Source organism: Lygodium microphyllum, chromosome 19 (assembly GCF_053477565.2).
Source record: "Lygodium microphyllum isolate KBCC chromosome 19, Lygodium_microphyllum_v1.1.10, whole genome shotgun sequence".
Taxonomy (NCBI): Eukaryota; Viridiplantae; Streptophyta; class Polypodiopsida; order Schizaeales; family Lygodiaceae; genus Lygodium; species Lygodium microphyllum.
In genome coordinates, this window is record NC_141153.1 from 125,186,900 (window position 1) to 125,207,155 (window position 20,256).

At 40.7% G+C, this 20,256-nt stretch overlaps 1 protein-coding gene across 3 annotated transcripts in view; it reads left to right on the top strand.

Moving 5' to 3' along the window:
- Positions 1 to 18,780, top strand: part of LOC148020347 (uncharacterized) — a 38,100-nt gene extending 19,320 nt beyond the window's left edge. For 2 of the 3 annotated variants that reach the window (XM_087700655.1, XM_087700657.1), the window contains 6 exons: positions 16,099 to 16,203; positions 16,296 to 16,396; positions 16,906 to 17,044; positions 17,215 to 17,327; positions 17,428 to 17,879; positions 17,993 to 18,777. In XM_087700655.1, the coding sequence (XP_087556781.1) occupies positions 16,099 to 16,203; positions 16,296 to 16,396; positions 16,906 to 17,044; positions 17,215 to 17,327; positions 17,428 to 17,879; positions 17,993 to 18,618 (1,536 nt within the window). In that variant the 3' untranslated portion in view covers positions 18,619 to 18,777. Of the gene's footprint in view, positions 1 to 16,098; positions 16,204 to 16,295; positions 16,397 to 16,905; positions 17,045 to 17,214; positions 17,328 to 17,427; positions 17,880 to 17,992 lie in introns of all 3 variants that reach the window. The other variant, XM_087700656.1, reaches the window with a different exon arrangement.
- Positions 18,781 to 20,256: the final 1,476 nt, after the last annotated feature.

Here is a 20,256-nt window from a genome sequence, read left to right on the forward strand (position 1 = left end):
TTGCTGAAGCAATTTTGGTGTTGTAAGCAGTGTAATTCGAGTTTATTATCTCTCACTTGTGAGATTTTGGAGAAATTGCATGAAATTTTGGTGGTTTTTTGTGTATTAGAAGTGCTTTTGGGCACATATGTATGCAGTACACATGTTAGGCAGCTCCTACTGAGTTGATGTATTGCTGAATATTCATGGTGTAGTAGTCTTAGTGATCATTTGCAAATTTGGGATTGTTGTAAATGTATTTTTGGTGATATTGCTGATGTGGGACTCACCTTGCAGTGATGTATGCATGGAATATACGTTGAAATCTTAGTTATTGATGAAAATCATTATTTCTACTGTTGTACATGTATTTGAAACAAATCTTGCTCTTATTTCTTGAAATTTTGGGCTGAAATTAGCCGAATATTCAGCATGTTAATTATTGTTATAAAATACAGCATCGGTACTCCGTACTTTACTGAAAATTGGCCACTAATGCCTTTAGTAGTAGTGATACTAAATCCTTTCTTGAAATCAAGAGGTTTGATGGCACTGGATTTAATCTGTGGAAGGACAAGATGCAAGGCATTTTGTTTCTCAAGGACTGTGATGCTGCTCTTTTGGAAAACAAGCCTAGAGCTATGACAGATGAGGATTGGGCTAGACTCAACAAAAAGACCATTGCATATATTAAAATGGTTGTATCTATTGATGTACTTACAAACATTAAGCGTCTTGATATGGCTTATACCATATGGAAAAAGTTAATGGATACTTATGAAAATACAACTCCAGTGAATCAAGTGCATCTCATGCGCAAGCTTGTGAACATGGAGTAGGATGAGTCTAAGCCAACATCTGAGCATTTGAGTGCTTTCACAGGGATTTTGAGTTACAGGACTCTGGTTTGCAGCCCTTCAGCGATAAACTGAAGGCTATTTTTTTGTTGATGGCTTTGCCTGATAGCTGGGAATCTTTGGTTGTTTCACTTAGCAACAACCCTGATTTAACCTTTGATGGTGTTAGGGGGTCTATTCTCAATGAGGAGATCAGAAGAAAGTCCAGTGGGGAACGCAATGGTTCAGCCTATCATCTTAGAGGCAGATCAGAGAAGAGGGGTATTGCTAAATAAAGGCAAAAGTAGGAGTAAAAGCAAGGGCAAACAGCAGGATGTTACTTGCTATCGGTGTGGGCGTAAAGGGCATAAAAAGGCCGATTTTTGGTACTATAAGAAAGAGCAAGAAAGAAAGAAACATCAAGGAAAGAAAAAGAAGGACGATAAGAAAGATGATGACAGCTCTTCCTCAAAAGAAGTTGCAAAGGTAAACGTTGCATCTAGTGTGGTCATTGAAGAGCTCTTTGACATTTGGAGGGATACTTGTTGTAGCCTCATGCAATGATGTAGATATTATGGCGGTAGTAGGTTATATGTACATTATCAAAAAGGAGGTAATTGATGCTTTACTTTCAGCTTATGATGGGCTGTCCCAATCATGGATAGTGGATAACAATGCCTCTTTTCATGTTACTCCCTCTTTGGAATCATTTTTAGAATACTTTGTAGGTTGCCTAGGCAAGGGTTACTTGGGCAATAACTTTGCATATGAGATAGAGGATATAGGTATCATTCACTTGGCCCTTGAGGCCAAGAGCTGATTTTACAGGATGTAAGATATGTATCTGGCATAAAGAAAAGTCTATTGTCACTTGGGCAGCTTGATGCAAGAGGATATTTTACTACCTTTGGTGGTGGATCTTGGAAGGTCCACAAGGGCTCTATGCTGATTGCTAAAGGTAGAAAAAAGGGGGCTTTGTACTATTTGTGTTGTAAAGCTTTACCTGGCAAGTTTTTGGCTGTGGCTGAAGTTCATTCACAGATGGAACTTTGATACAAAAGACTTGGCCATATGAGCTAGAAAGGCCTTTAGGTTCTTTTTTCTTTAGGGAGATTTGTTGTAAAAGGCTCTGGTCTCGGCTTTTGTAATGATTGTATATATGAAAAACATGTGAAGTCTCCTTATTACTTTGGTGCCGTTAAGAAGTTCAATGCTCTTGATTTAGTACATTGTGATGTGTACACTAGGCTTGTTATTTCATATGAGGGTGCACGATACTATGTTACTTTTATTGATGATTTTGGTAGAAAGTCATGGGCGTATGTGTTAAAGAGCAAAAAGGAAGTGTTGGATGCCTTTGAAAGGTTTCATACTTTTATTACCACACAAAAAGGGCTTAAGTTAAAAGCTATAAGAAAGAGGGAGTTGATAGGCCCTTATAATCTTGCATCAAATGGCGTGGTTGAAAGATATAATCGCACACTTTGCGAAAGAGTCAGATGCATGTTGTCCACAGCTAATCTCTTGCAGCAGTTTTGGGAAGAGGCTCTTAAAATTGCAATTCATGTATGCAATTGCTCGTCCAATCGTGCACTAGAAACTGACATTCTGAAGAGGTTTGGTCTGGCAAACTTGCTTCATATGACCATTTGCGTGTCTTTGGTTGTGATGCTTTTGTGCATGTTCCTATAAATCAAAGGACTAAACTAGACATGAAATCCATCAAGGGCATCTTCATGGGATATGGAGATGAGGGAGAGATGGGCTATAGAGTTTGGCTTCCTTAGGATAGGAAGATAGTATGCAGCCGAGACGTTGTATTTAATGAGGCAAAGTTGCTGAAAAATGTTACAAAGGCTGACCTTGACAAAAAGAAGGTCAAATTTCAGCATGAATAACCAGTCATTGAGCAGCCATTAGCTGAAGATTTTGTTCCTTTTGATACCGAAAATGAGGAGCAACCTATTGTGCTACAACTAGAACATAATGCACAATAAATAGATGCATAGGATGGAATAGGACAGCAAGAACATGTTGAAAATAGGTTACAGCAGCAAGAAAATGCTGAAAATCAGCCACCAAGTGATGGTGTGCATATACTTGAGGATGTAGACCCATTGCCTAACAATACAGATTATTGGGTAAGAAGGTCTATATGTGTCAGAAGGCAGCCACAGAGGTTTCAGCCATCTTTGGATTGCATTTTATTGATCGATAAATGTGAGCCTTTGACATTTAGAAAGGCACATTCATATGAAAATAAGAGAAAGTGGAAGCTTGCTATGCAGGAAGAGATAAAGTCTCTGTATGCAAATAACACATGGGAGCTTGTACCTTTGCCCAAAGAATAGGAAAGCTATCCCTAACAAATGGGTTGACAAGGTGAAATGTATTGATGGGAAGCTCAAGTACAAGGCATGTTTGGTTGCTAAGAGGTATACACAAAAGGAAGTCATAGACTTCTAGGAGGTTTTTTCACCAGTGCATCCTTGGATTTAGAGCTGGATCAGATGGATGTGAAGGCTGCTTTCTTCATGGTGACCTGGATGAAGAGCTATACATGAAACAACCCGAAGGTTTTACTTTTCCAAGGAAAGATCATTTGGTTTGTAAATTGAAACGCAACTTATATAGGTTGAAACAAGCCCCTAGACAGTGGTATAAAAAGTTTCATACTTTTATACTCAGCCATGGATTTAAATGCAATCATGTAGGTCTTTGCTTATACACTAAAAAGGCTAATGATGTAAGTCTTATTGTGCTGGTCATATATGTGGATGACATGTTGATTGCAGGAAATCATAAGAGTACTTTGAATACTCTTAAAATATAGCTGAGTTCAGCCTTCTCAATGAAAGATTTGCGGACACCTGAACATATTTTGGGTATACGCATTAAAAAAGATAGAGGATAGCACTTGTTTCTCTCACATGACAAGTACATTAGCAAAGTATTTGATAGGTTTAATATGGCTAATGCTAAGCCCCTTGGTATGCCTTTACCGCCACATACAAAGCTTAGCAAAGTGATTGCTCAAAAGATGATGCAACTGCTAGTGCTATGAAGGGCATACCTTATGCATCAACTTGTGGACCTTTGACGTATGCCATGGTTGCAACTCATCCTGACATTACTCATGCAGTGGGAGTTGTTAGTAGATTCGTGTCTAACCTTGGCAAGCCACATTGTGGGAAGCAATAAAATGTATCTTCAGATACTTAAAAGGTACACAAGATAAGTGTATATGCTATGGAAAGGATACACTCGACTTGCAAGGATTTTGTGATTCGGACATGGCAAGAGATCTTGACACTAGGAAATCTACCAATGGGTATGTTTTTACTTTGGTTGGTGGAGCTAGGGGCATTGAGTATTGCTGAGGCTGAATATATTTCAGCCACAGAAGCTTCTAAGGAAGCTATTTGGCTTGGCCGTTTGGTCAAGGATTTTGGTCTCTCTTCACATACTCCAATGCTTGGTTGTGATAGCCAGAGTGTTGTGTGTTTGGCTAAGAATGCCATGTTTCATGCATGTACCAAACACATAGATGTTCGGTACCACTTCATTTGACAGGTCTTAGATGATGGTCTTGTTACATTGACTAATATCAAAACCCAAGATAACCCTGTAGATGCTTTCACTAAGACTCTTGCAAAGGCTTAGCATGAGCATTGTATCTGATTAGTGGGAGTTGGCTAGCTTAAAGATACCACTTCGGGCCTTTAAGTGGGAGGTTGTTGGGTGTAAAGTCCCTTCGGGTATAAAGTTCCTTAATCTCCGTGTGTATAAACTTATATGGGTGTGAACATACTCTTATTTGTACCCTAACATATAAATACATTTTATTTTGTGTACCGTGACGAGCTGGTACACTCATCTTGAGATTCTCTCACTTTCACACTCAACATTGCTGTTGCTTCACTTTTGATTTGCATTTCGTTGCGCACTCATCCCAACACTCTCCACTTCAACTCTGTGCCACAATCTCTAAACCATATGCAATTATATATACTCTTGACTTCCATCTACAAATTCAAGATTCTCACAATGTTTCCAAGTTCACATCAAAATGCCATCTCCTTGAGTTTCTCATTATCACATCACCACTTGTTAAATGTGCAATTCTAAATCCCTACACTTGACCTTATCCTACTATCACATTTCATCCACATTATGTTTATGTTTCTCCTATCACCCCCAATCTATTAAATCATCATTTCTTTCAATTCCTACTCTATCCAACCATCCACATAGTTGTCTTTATCCTACAATCATCTTGCTCTAATTGTATATCCACATCTCAATCATCATTCTACCTTACATAGCAACATCCTTATTAACAATCACAAGTACTCTCTTTTCCAAATTTTTCTGAATCCCATTACGAAGTAGTCTACCACTTATCTTATCCAAATTATCATCTACGAATCATATCTTTCTTAAATTAGCCAATTATCTTGGCCTTCTAAAGGAGGGGAAAGGAATGAATAAAGTACAAAATAACATATGAGCACATTTTGTTAAGACAGAGAGCGCGAGGATCGAGACACGCAATGTTTTCTCACAGCAAAGAGACAGAGAGAGAGAGTGTAGAGTAGAGAGGAGAGTGAGCACGACTTGTTAGGTACAATGATGAGTGTACCTCTTTAGGTTTTTTAGATATATGAAAGTACAAATGTGCTAAGGGTGTGTTTACACCCGTGCACATATAAAAGGCAGGATGGCCCTTTATTTCCAACAACCTCCCATCTAAAGGCAATGTGCCTTAAGAGGAGAAAAGAATCAGCTAAGTCTAGGTATGTACAAAGCTGAAATACATATATCTATCCAACTCCCATCATGTGTCGGCAATGAGCAAACCACTATGCTGGAAGACCCTTCGTGAGAAGATCTACAAGATTATCATCTGAATGTACTTTGATAGCTCAATGCTCTTGCTGATTCAGTGGCAGCTACATACTCTGCCTTTGTAGTAGACAATGCAACACACTTTTGTAGCTTGGAGATCCAAGAGTCTGCTCCTCCTATGAAGGTAAACACATACCCAGAAGTGGACTTTCTGCAATCCGCATGACCAACATTGTTTGCATCCGTAAAGCCAACGACAGATGCCTTTTGCTTTCCAAAGCAGATGCACAAATTCTTTGTGCCTTTGAGGTATCTCATAATACCTTTCACTGCTTCCCAATGCTTTTTACCAGGGTTTGTCGTGTATCTGCTAACCACTCCCATTGCAAAGGCAATGTGAGGACGTGTAGCAACCATAGCATACCTCAAACTGCCAACAGCTGAAGCATATGCTATCTTGGCCATTTCAGCCTTTTCATCATCCGATGTAGGGCGGTCCTCTGCCATGAGTTTCACATATGAAGGCAATGGAACCCCAATTGTTTCCCCCCTCCTCCATATTGAAATGTTGCAAAACCTTGGAGATATACTCTTGTTGAGATAGATAGAGTAATCCTTTTGACCTATCTTTGATTATTCGCATGCCAAGAATGTGATTTGCATTACCAAGATCCTTCATGTCAAAGCTGCCATGAAGACTTTGCGTCAGTGAGTCCAAAGCATGAGTATCCATGCCAGCAATCAGTATGCCATCAATATATAGAATCAAGATAATCAGGCTGCTATCTGCGGCCTTCTTGGTGTACAAGCAGTGATCCACTTGACTTCTATGAAAACCTTGAGACTGCATAAATGTATCAAACTTATGATACCATTCTCTTGGTGCTTGTTTCAGTCCATACAAACTCCTTTTGAGGTTACATACCATCTTCTCTTTCCCTTTTGCCACAAACCCTTCAGGCTGCTGCATATATATGAGATCACCATGTAAGAATGTAGTCTTTACATCCATTTGTATGAGCTCCATATCTTCAGCTGCAACCAAGCCCAAAATGGTTCTCAATGTAGTCATCTTGATTGCAAGAGAGAATATCTCATCAAAGTCAACTCCATGTTCTTGCTTATACCCCTTCATAACCAATCTTGCTTTGTACTTTGGCAAGGAACCAGAAGCGACCTTCATCTTGTAAACCCATTTGCATGAGGGTTTTCTGCCCTTTAGGCAATTGCACCAAGTCCCAAGTGCCATTTTTCTCAAGAGATTCCATCTCTAACAACATGGCTTTATACCATTTCTTGCTGTCCCGTCTGTCCATTGCTTCTTTGAAGCAAGACGGTTCACCACAGTCTGTCAACATGACATAAGAAGCCACATTGTTTGCACTACTATCAGGTTGTCTAGTAGTCCTAGACGATTGCCGAACCCAATGATCATTGTTTGTTGGTTGTTGAGCTTGCAAATTTCCATTTTCAGCTTGCTATCCTGGCATTTCAGCCTACAAATCAGCATTAATAGCTTGTTGTCCTGGCTGTTCCTGCACATCCAGTGGCTCATCATTATGGGCAATAGCTGGCTGATCATTTCCAGTATTATTTTCTGCATTTGTAGGTTCATTATAGCAGGTATTTGCTGTTGTGCAGCGGGCACATTTTACTGTCCAAAAGGTATTTCTTCCAGGAATACAACCCTATGGACCTCCTCAGTCTTTTCGGGCTGTTTATGTATGCGATCTTCCTGGAAGATAACATCATTGTTGCGTATTGCTTTTCTTTTCTCGGAATCCCATAATCTATAACCCATTTCACCTTCATTAGTATATCCTAGGAAAATACATTTACAAGACTTTGGCTCAAGTTTGCTGCGTGTTTCCTTACGTATGTGCACAAATGCTTCGCAGTCAAACACTTTCAAGTGTATATACAAAGGTGGCTTGCTCGACCATGCTTCTTGGGGAACTCCTCCCTCCCCCTCTCCCCAAAGACCTTTTTGGTGACTGATTAATCAAGTGTATGGCTATCATAACAGTCTTTGTCCAAAAACCATGGGGTAATGGAGTATGAGATAGCATCGTACGAACCTTATCTTGTATGATTCGATTCATACTCTTTGCAACTTCATTTTGGGGTGGATTATGAGGGGCAGTGAGTTCCCTCTTTATCCCTTTGCTGTCACAAAATGCTTGAAAGGCCTTGGACACATATTCCCCACCATTTTCAGAGCGAAGACACTTAAGTGCCTTACCAGTCTGATTTTCAACCAATGCCCAGAATTTTTGAAACTTGTCAAGGACTTCGTCCTTGCTACGAATAGGGTAAACCCATACCTTCCGTGTAGCATCATCGACAAAGGTGACAATATTTCTTTCCCCCTAAAGATAACCTTGGCATTTGACATACATCGGAATGTATTGACTCTAGAGGGGAAGATTTCAACGAAAGAGACTTATTATGAGACGTCTGTGCATGTTTACTATAAACACAATGATCACAATGCTCAAAATCAGCATAATGAAGAAAATGCAAGTAACCCAAACGAGAAAACACTTTCATTCTATTTTGATTCATGTGTCCCAACCGGCCATGCCGCAAAGAAACACTTGGCTGCTCGGTCACAGTAACGACATGATCACTCACACTAGATACATGGAGAGGATACAAGGTATCACTTTTACAACCTCTGGCAATCACTCTAGATCCCTTACAGATCTTCCATTTCCCATCTCCAAAGGTGGTATGAAATCGATCGTCATCTAGCTGCCTTGTGCTAATCAAGCTCTTCTTGAGCTGAGGTACATACCGTACATGCTGAAATGTGAAGACAGAACCATGCTGAAACTGCAACTGCACACTGCGAATACTTGCAATGTCACATGCATAGTTGTCTCCAAGATGGACAACACCATGTCGACCCCCTGTATAGTCAGAAAACCACTCACAATGAGGGGTGACATGAAAGGAAGCACCTGAATCTAGAATCCAAGAATGCATGTCATCGTCTGTATCTGCATGTAAAGCATGTGTACTAAAGTGTGAAGGGACAGAGTACGTTATTCCCACTGTCACTGTCATGAGTGACTACATTCACCTCTTTAATTTTGACACTGCTCTTCTTAGGCTGACTCTCTTTCTTCTCTTTCTTGCTATCATCTGTCTTCTTGCCCTTTCCTTTCTCTTTCTTCCGTTTGTAGCAGTCACATTTAAAGTGACCCTTCTTACCACAGTGATGGCATCCAACATCCTTACCTCGTGATTTATTGCGTTCCTTGCTATCAGATTTTCCTTTCTGCTGTGATCTGCCCCTAGTATGCAAAGCACTGGAAGACTTACTGGATGCATTGTTCTACCGATTCATTTCTTCCATGAGTAGAGCACTCTCTACATCAGTTTACAAAAGGATCGCATTAGAATTGCTCATAGTAGTCCTGTATGTATCCCAACTCTTTGGCAGAGTGCAAAGCAAGAACATAGCCTTAAATTTTTCATCAATCATGAACTTCAAGGCAACCAGCTGGCTGAAAATGGAGTTAAACTCACTCAAGTGAGTAGACATTGTTATACCCTCTTTCATACGCAAATCCATAAGCTTTTTCAGCCAATAAACTTTGCTTGCGGCACTCTTCTGTGCATACAATTCTTCCAGTCGAGTCCAAATAGCATAGGTAGAATCCAAACCTTCAATGTTAAACAACAAGGCATTAGAAACCGATAGCTTGATGGTTGAGCATACAAGCTTATTTAACTCATCCCAATCTTGCTGTTCCATATCTGCGGGCTTTGCCCCTTTGGTCTTAATCGGCTTTGCCTGCTTCTTGTGCAACAGGATATTGTAGCACTGTTTTTGTTAGACTGCAAAGTTATGTGCTCCTTCAAGCTTCTTAATGTGCATGAGATTACTGCTTTCACTGCTGTCAGCCATGATTTTCAGCTCAAATGTGACCAAAAAATTCAGCAAACACAAGTGACCAAGGTACAAGCAAGTATCAACCAGCAATAAATGACCGTGTAAAAGCAGAAATTTCAGACCTGCAAATAAATTTTCAGAAGCACCAAACCTTGTGCTACAACACTCCACAACTGATTACAGCTGTTCCAATGACAAATATATCACATTACATGAGAAGTCCCAAATTTTAGCTGCAATTTCTGTTGTACATGCACCCACGGGCACAAAATTTGACACGCACTATCAAAAGCCCCAAAATTTTTGTGCTCAAAGCATCAACCATACATTTGCACTGTCTTTGACATGCATAGAATAGACCAATTTTGCCAAAATAGAGCAATTCCAGCAAAACGCCCAAATTTTTCAAAGTGCTAGATGTCCAAATTGCATGGAATTTAACTTGCATGTACATAAAATGACCAAACGGCGCACAATTTTCGCCCAAACAACAAAAACTCCAAATCGCACAGGATCCATTGTGCATCAATGCCGAGAAATTGGGTAAATTTCAGCCCAATTGTTTCATGTACATGAAAAACCCCAAATGTCGGAGGCAAAATGTCACAAATTTCTGCAATTTGTGAGACAAATGGTCTTGTTCTGCATCACAATCCCCAAATCCGGGAAAAGCCCCAAGGTTGCAAACATAGATTCCTAGAAGGGCCAAAGCTGCAAACACAAATGCCAAAGGCTTGCAGATGATGATGCATGTGTGTGAGGTCGTCGCCAAGTGGAGCAAATGCTTGAGAGTGGCAAATGCAAAGTGGTGGAGCCTCCTGAGTGTCAAGCGCAAGTTCAGGGGCAACAAAAATTGACACTAGGTGCTTGGAGCAAATCCCTGGAAGGGCCAAGGCTGCAAATGCAAATGCCAAAGGCTTGTAGATGATGACTCCTGTGTGGGAGGTCGTCGCCAAGTGGATCCAATGCTTGAGAGTGGCAAATGTAAAGTGGTGGGTCTCCCGAGTGTGAAACGCAAGTTTAGAGGTAGCAAAAATTGATGCTAGGTGCTTGGAGGTTGATGCCAAGGCGAGAAATGTTGATGCCAAGGCCCAAGCTGGGGATAATGACGCGAGGTAGAGGGAAGCTGTCTAGACAACAAAACACAATGATTTCTAACACTTGAAGGGAGAGGAAGTTGACGCCTAGCTAGGAAAGCTCCAAATGCAAGACTTGATGGTGTGGAACAGGGTGTTTGAAGTAGAGGATGAAGATGGTGTTAGCCAGCCACAAACCTTGAACTACAATGTCCTACAGAAGGGGTGTGAGTAGTAGAGGAGAGGCTGTAGAGAGAAGGTAAGGATGTTTGATGACAGAAGAAGTGCGGTGAAGAGTGTGGGTGGTGGTGTCTAAATGAGGAGAGAGGAGCCTACAATCCTTTTTGGGGCTGTCAATGCCAAACCCTATCTGAAGTGAATAACTAAAGAAGTAGTTTCTCAATAGCATGGAGGACATATGAGTAAATGCCCATTGGTGTTGATGATCTCTGGGCCCAAAGAGCATTGGCTACTCCATCAAACTCCAAAGGGAGCTTATAGAGTACAATCCCCACAAGATGATCCTTTGAAAGGGTTGATTGCATGTGGCGAAGTTGATCTTGCACTTGTGTAACATAAAGTAGAAAAGATTGAATAGTATGCTTCCGCTTGAACTTCATTTGTTGGGGTTGACTATAGAGGGTCACAACTCACATGGTCAATGGAGCCTTGTACAACATGTGTAACTTCCCCTACACTTCTGAAGTTGTCTGACAAGAGGTAACTATTGAAAGGACCTCTTTAGAGATGCACCTAAGAAGAGCAAAGTAAGCACGAGCATCATTCGATTCCCTTGTAAGAATTGCTTCCTTGTAGCTATCATGGTCCCAATCATGTGGAAGAGGATTTGGAATACAAGGATGTGTAATAGCTCCTAAAATGATGTACCGTAGGTGCTTTTGCACAAACCATGCTTCAATAATGGCACTCCAAGTTAAGCAATTAGGACCATGAAGCTTATTATCAGTAGAATAGTAGGGAGGTGCCGTTGAGAGGAAAGAATGAGAAGAGAAAACAAAGAAGAGATACAGAGAGAGTACAATCAAAATATAGCACAATTCTACTTGTCAGGAGTTCACATGCAGTGAAGAGGAACAATTGATCCCAAAACAATGGTTGCAACAGGGCAAAATCTGATCAAGTCAATATTGAAGATTACAGCCAATAGGACCTGAAAATAGAGTGACCCAGCCTGCAGAGGCAATAAATGCTGAAAATAAAGACAAATGTAGCCAAAACACAGGGAAGGCAGGCATTAAAGGCAGCAGTACAATAATAAGATAATGCAGAAGTTAAAAATGCAGACTGCTGTAGACAATATGCAGGCAGAAAATGGCTGGAAATATGCCATTTTGTGTCCCAAAACAGGTTGCATGGGCAGCAGTAGACTGAAACAGATCGGGAATGATAGTTGAAGATGATGACAGATCTACAACAGCAGAAAAAAGCACCATAGGACCTAACATAGACGTCTGATACCTATTACCATGTCAAAAGGGGGTGCAACAATGGAGTGGAAGTAGACTATGTCAGAGTGCAATGAATGCGGAAGTGCATGACCGGATTGAAAGAAAGAAAGGAACACGGAGAGAAGGGGGGAAGAGAGAGAGACAAAAGAACATAGCAATCTGCTGTGAATCAATATTGAATGAAGAAAGCAGATATGCACGATGGGCTGTCAAATGTATCCCCACCGGAGATCTCTCTCAAGTTGCAAATCACAAGTGTGAATGATCAAGGGTAGGCCAAAACTGACCGATTGTTGCAAAAATAATCGTAGCACTGAAAACAATATAATAATGCTGCGAAAAAATGCTGCATGCCACATGGTACTCCTATTCGGCATGCACAGCTTGTCCGACGTGATTTGCCTATCCCCAAACTTGCTCAGTTGCTAGTGATTGCCTAAACTATTGCAAACCCATTCGACTTGATAAGGAAATGTATAAATTTGACCTAAAATGATTGTAGACTGCTTGTGCCTGTCCAAGAGATGACTATATCTCTAACATCCCCTCTCAAATCCTAGATGTAGCGTAAGAGACAAGGATTTGGAGTGTTGTCGAAGCGCGGCTTGAGGAAGAGCTTTCATAAACAAGTGTGTCAAGTTATCCTCCATCTTACAATACACCATATCAGTAGTTTCATCCACACTTCTCCCCAATGAAATGGTATTGTATGTCAGCCAATAGAGGTAAAATCAAAAACCAAAAATAGGTCCATTATCTTGTTCCCGAAGAAGCTAGGGGAAGGTACATCGGATATGACTCCGGGTATGCAAGGGTTTGGCTTTACCTCACTATCTAAAGGATTTTCTCATTAAATTTTTTTGTGTTTCATCAACACAGGAGGCAGTGCAGAGTTTGTTAGCAGTGAGTTCTTTTATGAACAATCAAGAGGCCTTTCTTGTGGCTGTAGAGGCTAAGAAGTCGGACTTTTATCGGCAGAAGGAGGCATTGGAGCAAGATGTGGCAGCCCTACACATTAAAATTGATGAAGGTGCACAGGAAATAAGGGCTTTGAAAGAAGACAAGGTAAAGATGGAAGCTAATATGCAAGGGAAGTATGTGGACCAGCGTGTTGTGACTTGGCATAAAATACAAGCTTCTGTGCCAAAGTAATACCGCTCTCATTGTCGCAATGAAGTGTAGTAGGACCTTTCTAGAAACAACCAAGCTCTCTAAACAACCTCCGAAGCCACATTGTCTCACAAGTGGGAGAAGGTGTCGCTCTATACTCATCCTCTATAGATGTCAGGGTCATTGTGGGTTGCTTCTTACTACTCCAAGAGATAGCACTTGCACCCAAAGTAAACCAATAATGTGTTGTTGACCTCTTGTGGTCAACATCTCTAGCCTAGTTTGAATCTATCTGGCCTTGTAGAACAAAGGCCGTATCTCTTGTACTTGCTAGATAATCAAGGGTTTCCCTTAGGAACCACAAAATCCTCATAGTAGCATGTCAATGAACTAGCTTGGGTTCACTCTATGAACCCCGCAAGCAAACCAACAACAAAGAACAAATCAATCCAAGTATTGTGGGGCCATATCAATGACCCAATCAATTGTTTGTAATGGGTAGCATCTGCTTGCTAATGAATCTGGATGGGCCGTAGCCTTCCAATTTGGATCCATGGGTTTAGAAATAGACCAACATCCCTCCATCTCAAAGGTGTTGAAAGCTCCTACACATATAGTTGCTAAGAGATGAAAGTCCCCCTTGGAGTCTACCAAATCTCATGATCTAGAAAGAAGTGGAGAAGCCCCATATCACTCATTTCGAACATCTCATGTAGTGCCTCCTTGGTTTGGTTGACCTTTTGGACATGGGCACCTATTAGAATGAGATCATCCATGTAAAGCACAAACAAAGTTTTCCCTCCAACTGATGTGTGGATGTACAATTGGGGATCATCAATGACTAAGCGTAGCAAAAAATGCTGACATGGCAGCCTTAGGGAAAATTGCAGCTGTTAGGGGCTGATCACAGCCTACAAAGGCTGCCTAGATTGACAGGCACCTCCTAGATGAAGGAATGGTGCATCTAAAGCTGACTAAAGAAGGAAATGCACACTAAACGGAGTGGAAATGATTGTTAGAGCTCCAATGTCTCCGTCAAACTCTGATGGAGCTCACATCTAGGAGATGACAAACTGACAGAATAAAATGGCAAGCTAATAAAATATTATTGTACTTCAAGTTTAAAAAATACTGCAAGGGGCGGCAATTGTTGGGGCCAATAGAGTGTTAGCTGTTCAAGATTAATCAATAAAATATGTAATGTCAGATTTGTGAATTTGTTTGCTGTAATTTGAATTAAGTTAGGTCATCTACCACCCTATCCGAGAAGGAAGGCTAGCTTCATTTGCATGTTTCTCCTCTCTCGTGTTTGTGCAATCTATTACAACAGATTCTTACACTCCCATTGCTGCAACCTATTTGACAAGAGTCACATTTCTAGGATCATCAAACCCTTTGCATGTCCCAAATGTTGGTGGCAAGTGCCAAAGTTTGTGCATAGATTTGGTTTTAGAGCATAGTTGTCTCCTAATTGGCTGTTGCTCTCAAGGGGAATGGGATAGGGACATTCCTAACAAGGAATCCCTGTTGAAAATGATAATAAGAACATTCCATCAATTAGGGATGCATGCCCTATTCCTATCCTTTTTGAAATGACATTCCCCCATTCCTAACTGTTGTTCCCCCTGTTGCTTGGGGATATGGGTTGAAGCATGTCCTTCGGTGATGCAATAATTCTCTAAAAACTGAAATGATATCAGGAATAAATAAATCCACGTATGGAGTCATCATCCCAAAAGATGTTGTATGCATACATAAATTGAAACAAAAGCAGCAAAAACTTAGCCATTGGTGTCTTTTGTTTCATTATCTTGAGCCACCAAAATTAAGGGCAGCATTAATACAATGCATTAAGTCCAAATTTAGCTCCACAAAAATGGCTCTAAAAGAATTAACAAGTAAGAAGGCATTTTATTTTGGCAGTACAACAAATGCCCAGAAATCCCTTATAAAGGATGTGGGGCATCCAAATTCATCGCTTCATTATTAGATTGTGCAGGCACTTCATCATCATCACCATCATCATCGCCCTCTCCACCCTATTGCTGGCTGCTGCCCTCCCCCTAGTGTTGCCGCTCACTCTCTAGGAGGTGCTGCACCTGCTGCCGGCCTACCACACTCGCTGCCTGGACTGCTGCTAGACTGTCTGGAGGCCCCACCTTCTGTAGTGATTATTCAGTTTACTCCCAGCTGCTGTTTTTTGCCCCTGGAAGGATGCAAGCTGCTGCAATTTCATCATCAGCACTCCTCTTCATCATCTTGTTGCTGTCATTGGTCATCACCCTGCCTTGGAGGCTGCGTTTTTGGTTTCAGGCTGCTGTCCAGCATTGGCAGCATCATGTGCAGCAGTTGTCTCCCTCCAATTCATCTAAATGGCTGCATTTTGGCTGCCAGCTGCTCCAAGTCATCATCTACTGCATCCATTGGAACTCAGCTGCTGTGTTTTCATCACCCCTAGCTTCAGTCCTCTGCATTGACATCTTATTGGTGGTTTTATGGCACTTGGGATCCATTCGTGGAGGATGACACCCTCCTTTCATTTCCTACCACAAGTGACACTGACTATCGGACAATCTCTGCTCCTTGAGCTCCATCTGTTCATTATCTTTTTCTTTCTTTTGTTTGTCTGAGTTCACTGTTTTTTAGTTATGTTCGTGAGAATTTTGAGTGTTTTCTTTGTGCAAACTCTAGCATATCTTCACAGGTACATCTGAACAGCAACAGTCACCAAGTGGAAGAATGCGTGAATGTTGTTAGCATTGCTGTGAAGCTGTTTTTCATTGTCAGCTTGTTGGCATGTTTCAAAAAGATACCCTGTCCTAGTATTTTTCCAATACTGTAGGTAAGAGTAAAAAAGTGCTATTCTTTTCTTGTGGCAGAAAATGCTTGCAAAATTGGCATCTTCAGTTAATAAGCCAAATATGCAAACATGCATACTGCAGTCTGCTGTCTCTGCATTTCTTGAGCCTCTTTCTGTACGCAAGGTAATGTCTTTTAGTGTCCCCCTTGTCATTCATTTCCTTTGTCTGAACTTTATGTCTCTTAACAATGTTGTTTTTCCATATATACTCTACAGCTTCCAGGTGTTGGGCATCAAACTGAGTCTTTGCTGAAGGAGATGGGAATAGCTACAATAGCAGACTTGCGGAGTAAAAGCTTACAACAGTTGTCTAGCAAGTATGTATGTGTCGTACCTCTGTAGACCTTGTCATTGCTCAGATATTAACGATCAAAGTAGAGCCTGTAGTTCTACAGACCTTATGATTACTCAGATGGCAATGATCATGCATGTTCCCGATCTTAACCTTCATTACAGTGTACACAACCTTGAATTCAATAAACCATTGGGTCTTCACGGAAATATAATAGACTTGTCCAGCATATTTGGGCATCCTTTATTAGGACTTAATATGTAGTATTTTGATGCAGCAATGTAATCCGGAGATCATTTACCAGTATTGTTAGAATGGAAGATGTGGTAAAGTGACTCTATGTCTCCTACATTGTGGGCAGTGGGTGTTCATTTGTCATGTGTTGATAAGGCTTTCAGGTGTATAACTGCAGGAAAATCTTTTCAAAGTATATAGGAGTTACCCAAGGAACACTGTATGTTTATGATGAATGGTGGAACACCATGTGTGATGTGTTAAGAGTGTGAAGTTTTTTTTTCCCTTACCTCTCGACAGATTTGGAGGAAGAATAGCCACTCTCTTGCATGACAGTTGTAGAGGCATCGACAAAAGTCCTGTTGAAAATAAAGGGCCTCCAAAGTCACTGTCAATTGAAGACTCTTTTCAGCCTTGCACATCTTTCAAGCAAGCAGAGGTACCACATCTTTTGTACTTACAATGTGAATAAGTTGGGGAAAGGGTTTATTAGACTCTTTTCGGCCCTTGCATCTTTCAAGCAAGCAGAAGTAGCACATCTTTTGTAGTTACAACTAAGATAAGTTGAGGGAAGGGTTTCTTTGAATTGAGACCTCTCTCTTGGATCAGGATATAGTCAGAAGCTTAGCACCAGATTTATTAGCCAGACTAGATGAGGACAGGGAAGAGTTTTCTCGACAGCCTAAAGTCTTCACCATTAAATGGAGATACCCTGGGAATTGGTAGGTAAGCACCTTATTTTTAGCTATTTCAGTCTTTTCACCATACATGAAATCTGTTGTGCAGGTTTTTGCTTACATTTCAATTTTTAAATAATCTCAGGGCTTTCAAAAGTTCTTCAACAGCCATGCCAATGGAGCTGCTTTCAAGGAGTGTATCTCTGGAGAAGCGCCTAGAAACCTTGGTGGAGGTGGCAATGAGATTGTTAATGCACTCACTTGGGAAGCAGGCCCTTGGATTTGTGGTGCTCAATATTGGTGCAACAAATTTCACTGCCAGCATCAGTAGTAATGCTTGTGCTTCTCATGATATTCGGTCATTCTTACAAACCCATGTGCAGGCATCTGAACAACCAAAGAAGGTCTTAGTAAGTAAGAGGGAAGCAAGGCTTAACAGGGAAGGACTTGGAAAGGGCCTGTCATCAGCAGAATCTGCTCACTCACTGGACAGGGGCCCCAAGGTTTGTGACAGATTACAGGAAGTTTCACTGCAGAATTGTTACTCCCCTTTTCAAGCAGACCTGCAACATGATGATGATTTTGATCTTGGTGATGGTAATACTGATATAGTGGTTCTTTATGTCTTCTTTAATGGTTGGAACTCATCTAGGCACAAGTAGTGTCCATTTGTCTGACTAATCAATGCCATGCTTCTTCCAATGAAACAGGGGAAAGGATATCAGGAGTACACGATGATTTTTCCTCCATGAATGATTTTTGTTCATTGAAAAAACATGTATCACAAGAAACACTCATTGATCCCGAGGGCAAACACTTCTGTAATCCAAAGGAGCAAGTCAGTCCGTTGAACCAGTACTCAGCTAACAGTCCCTCCTGCAGCAGCTCTCCAACCAGGGGTTGTGGCATGATTGTTGAAGCAAGCAGAGTGGATTCCATGCATAGTCGTGTTTTGGTGGATGTTCAAGCACAGAGAGAGAAACGGTCATATAATGAGCTAGTAAAAGAATGTAACTCTTCTGAAGTTGCAAACGAGTGGGCCACTTCTGTGGATTACTTCTTTTGTCCTAAATGTGGACAAGAATTGGTAGGGGATGCTCAATCTAGACAAGAGCATGATGATTATCATTTAGCTCTGAAGTTAGACTCACAAGAGCAAAGTATGGCAAGGCTGTATAACCCTAAAAACCCACCATCATCTCATCTACGATTAGGCAAGAAGGCTGGAAAGTCATCAAATCATGGTTGGTTTCCATCAAAAAAATCAAAGTCTAGAAATGCAACTCTTGATTGCTTTCTCGTACAACCAGAGAGTTATCTGGGAGACAAGACTTGATGTCACAATTGAGGACCTGTCAAATATAGAAGATAATTGTGGTTGTTTGCCCTATGCATGTAAAGCATATAATTTTATACCAGCTCTGCCTTCATCTTTTAACTGTTTGCACTGACTGATTCATATCTACACCTTGTATGTCCTCGCATTTTTTTAATATGCTGTGTTCTTTCATTATCTTGTGAAAGGCCAGTCATTGAGTAGATTTAAGCTGGCATTTGAATGACTCAGGAGTTCAAAGCAGAGGCTCTGTTTCCGTAAGGTAGATTAGTCGGGGCTTAAGGCTTTTACATTTAATGTGATTCAATGAAGGTGATACATTGAAGAAATGTGCCTACCATTCTCTAGAGGCACATTTTTTGGGAAACAAACTTCGTGTAGAAAAACAAAGCTTCACTTCTCGATTGATGAACCATTGTTTGATGCACACGAGACATTCTTTGGCCCATGCTTTTGACTGCCTTTTGGCCCCAGCAACTTTGTTAGTGACTTTGTCTTAATTGTGAGCATGCAAGCAAAATCCTTCAGGCACTAAACAAGTTACTGCAAATTGTTGTTTTCACGCTCTAAAGCCATTCTAGCTTTAATCATTGCAATTGCAACATGAATGGGAGAGAGATTGGGCAATCTCAAAGTAACCCCTAGAGAGCATAGTAAAATTAATTGCAATCGTATGGTTGTCATTAGTATGTGTCACGATAACAATTTAGCAATTACCATCACTAATTTTGCCAGGTGGTTGGTCACAGATCATCATTCACTTGAGTCACAATCTATTTTATCAGTCATGATGAGCTAAGATGATAAAGACAACTAAGGATGATGGATGTTGGCTTAGTAATTGTCATACTATAACATATTCTAAGATGATTTGCCAAACCCTTGAATATTTCACCCTTGGCTATCAAGAGGTGGTTCAGCTTGGTGTATATGTGTATTTAAGGGTCTTTTATGTCACTTCTCTTTTCAGCCATGATGCAATGCAATCCTTATTATTAGGGTTACTTTGTTCAAGGAAAGATCTAGATTTTTAAAATACAAGTTTAAGCATTGCAAAGGAATGGGTATGGTCTTGCCACATATAGAGAGGGAAATGGAAATCACCAAAATTTCGTATTTCATATTCTCCATGGATTATTCAAATGTAAACTAGTGCTTAAGTTTTTGTTTGAATTCTTTTGTTCTACTTTTAGTTTTTCCCTTTCCAAATTTTGAAGCCCATATTTTCCATAGAAATTTTTAGCTATTCTGGAAATAGTCTCTTGCTTAGATTCCATTCTAACCTAGGAACCTAGTTGAGGAGGCAAAAGGACACGCCAAATGGGTCTAAAGGCATGAAAGGGAAACCCGAGGACACATTGGGCAGAGAGGAGAGGTGGTTTGCATTTGATGCTTGTGTTTTATACAAGTTTTACAGGGACCAAAGAAGATCGATCAGAGAAGAAGACAATGGACGCTTTCTAGAGGTTTGTTATTTCAAACTTCCAACTTGGCACCCACTGGAAGGGTTGTCAATAAGCACGCCAGTTCACATGTTTTTTATGCACTACATTGGGCCTTTGGATACCCCTTCTTTTCGACTATGACCATGCCATTGGGGGGAGCACACAGTAAAATATTATTAGGCTGAGCAGCAGT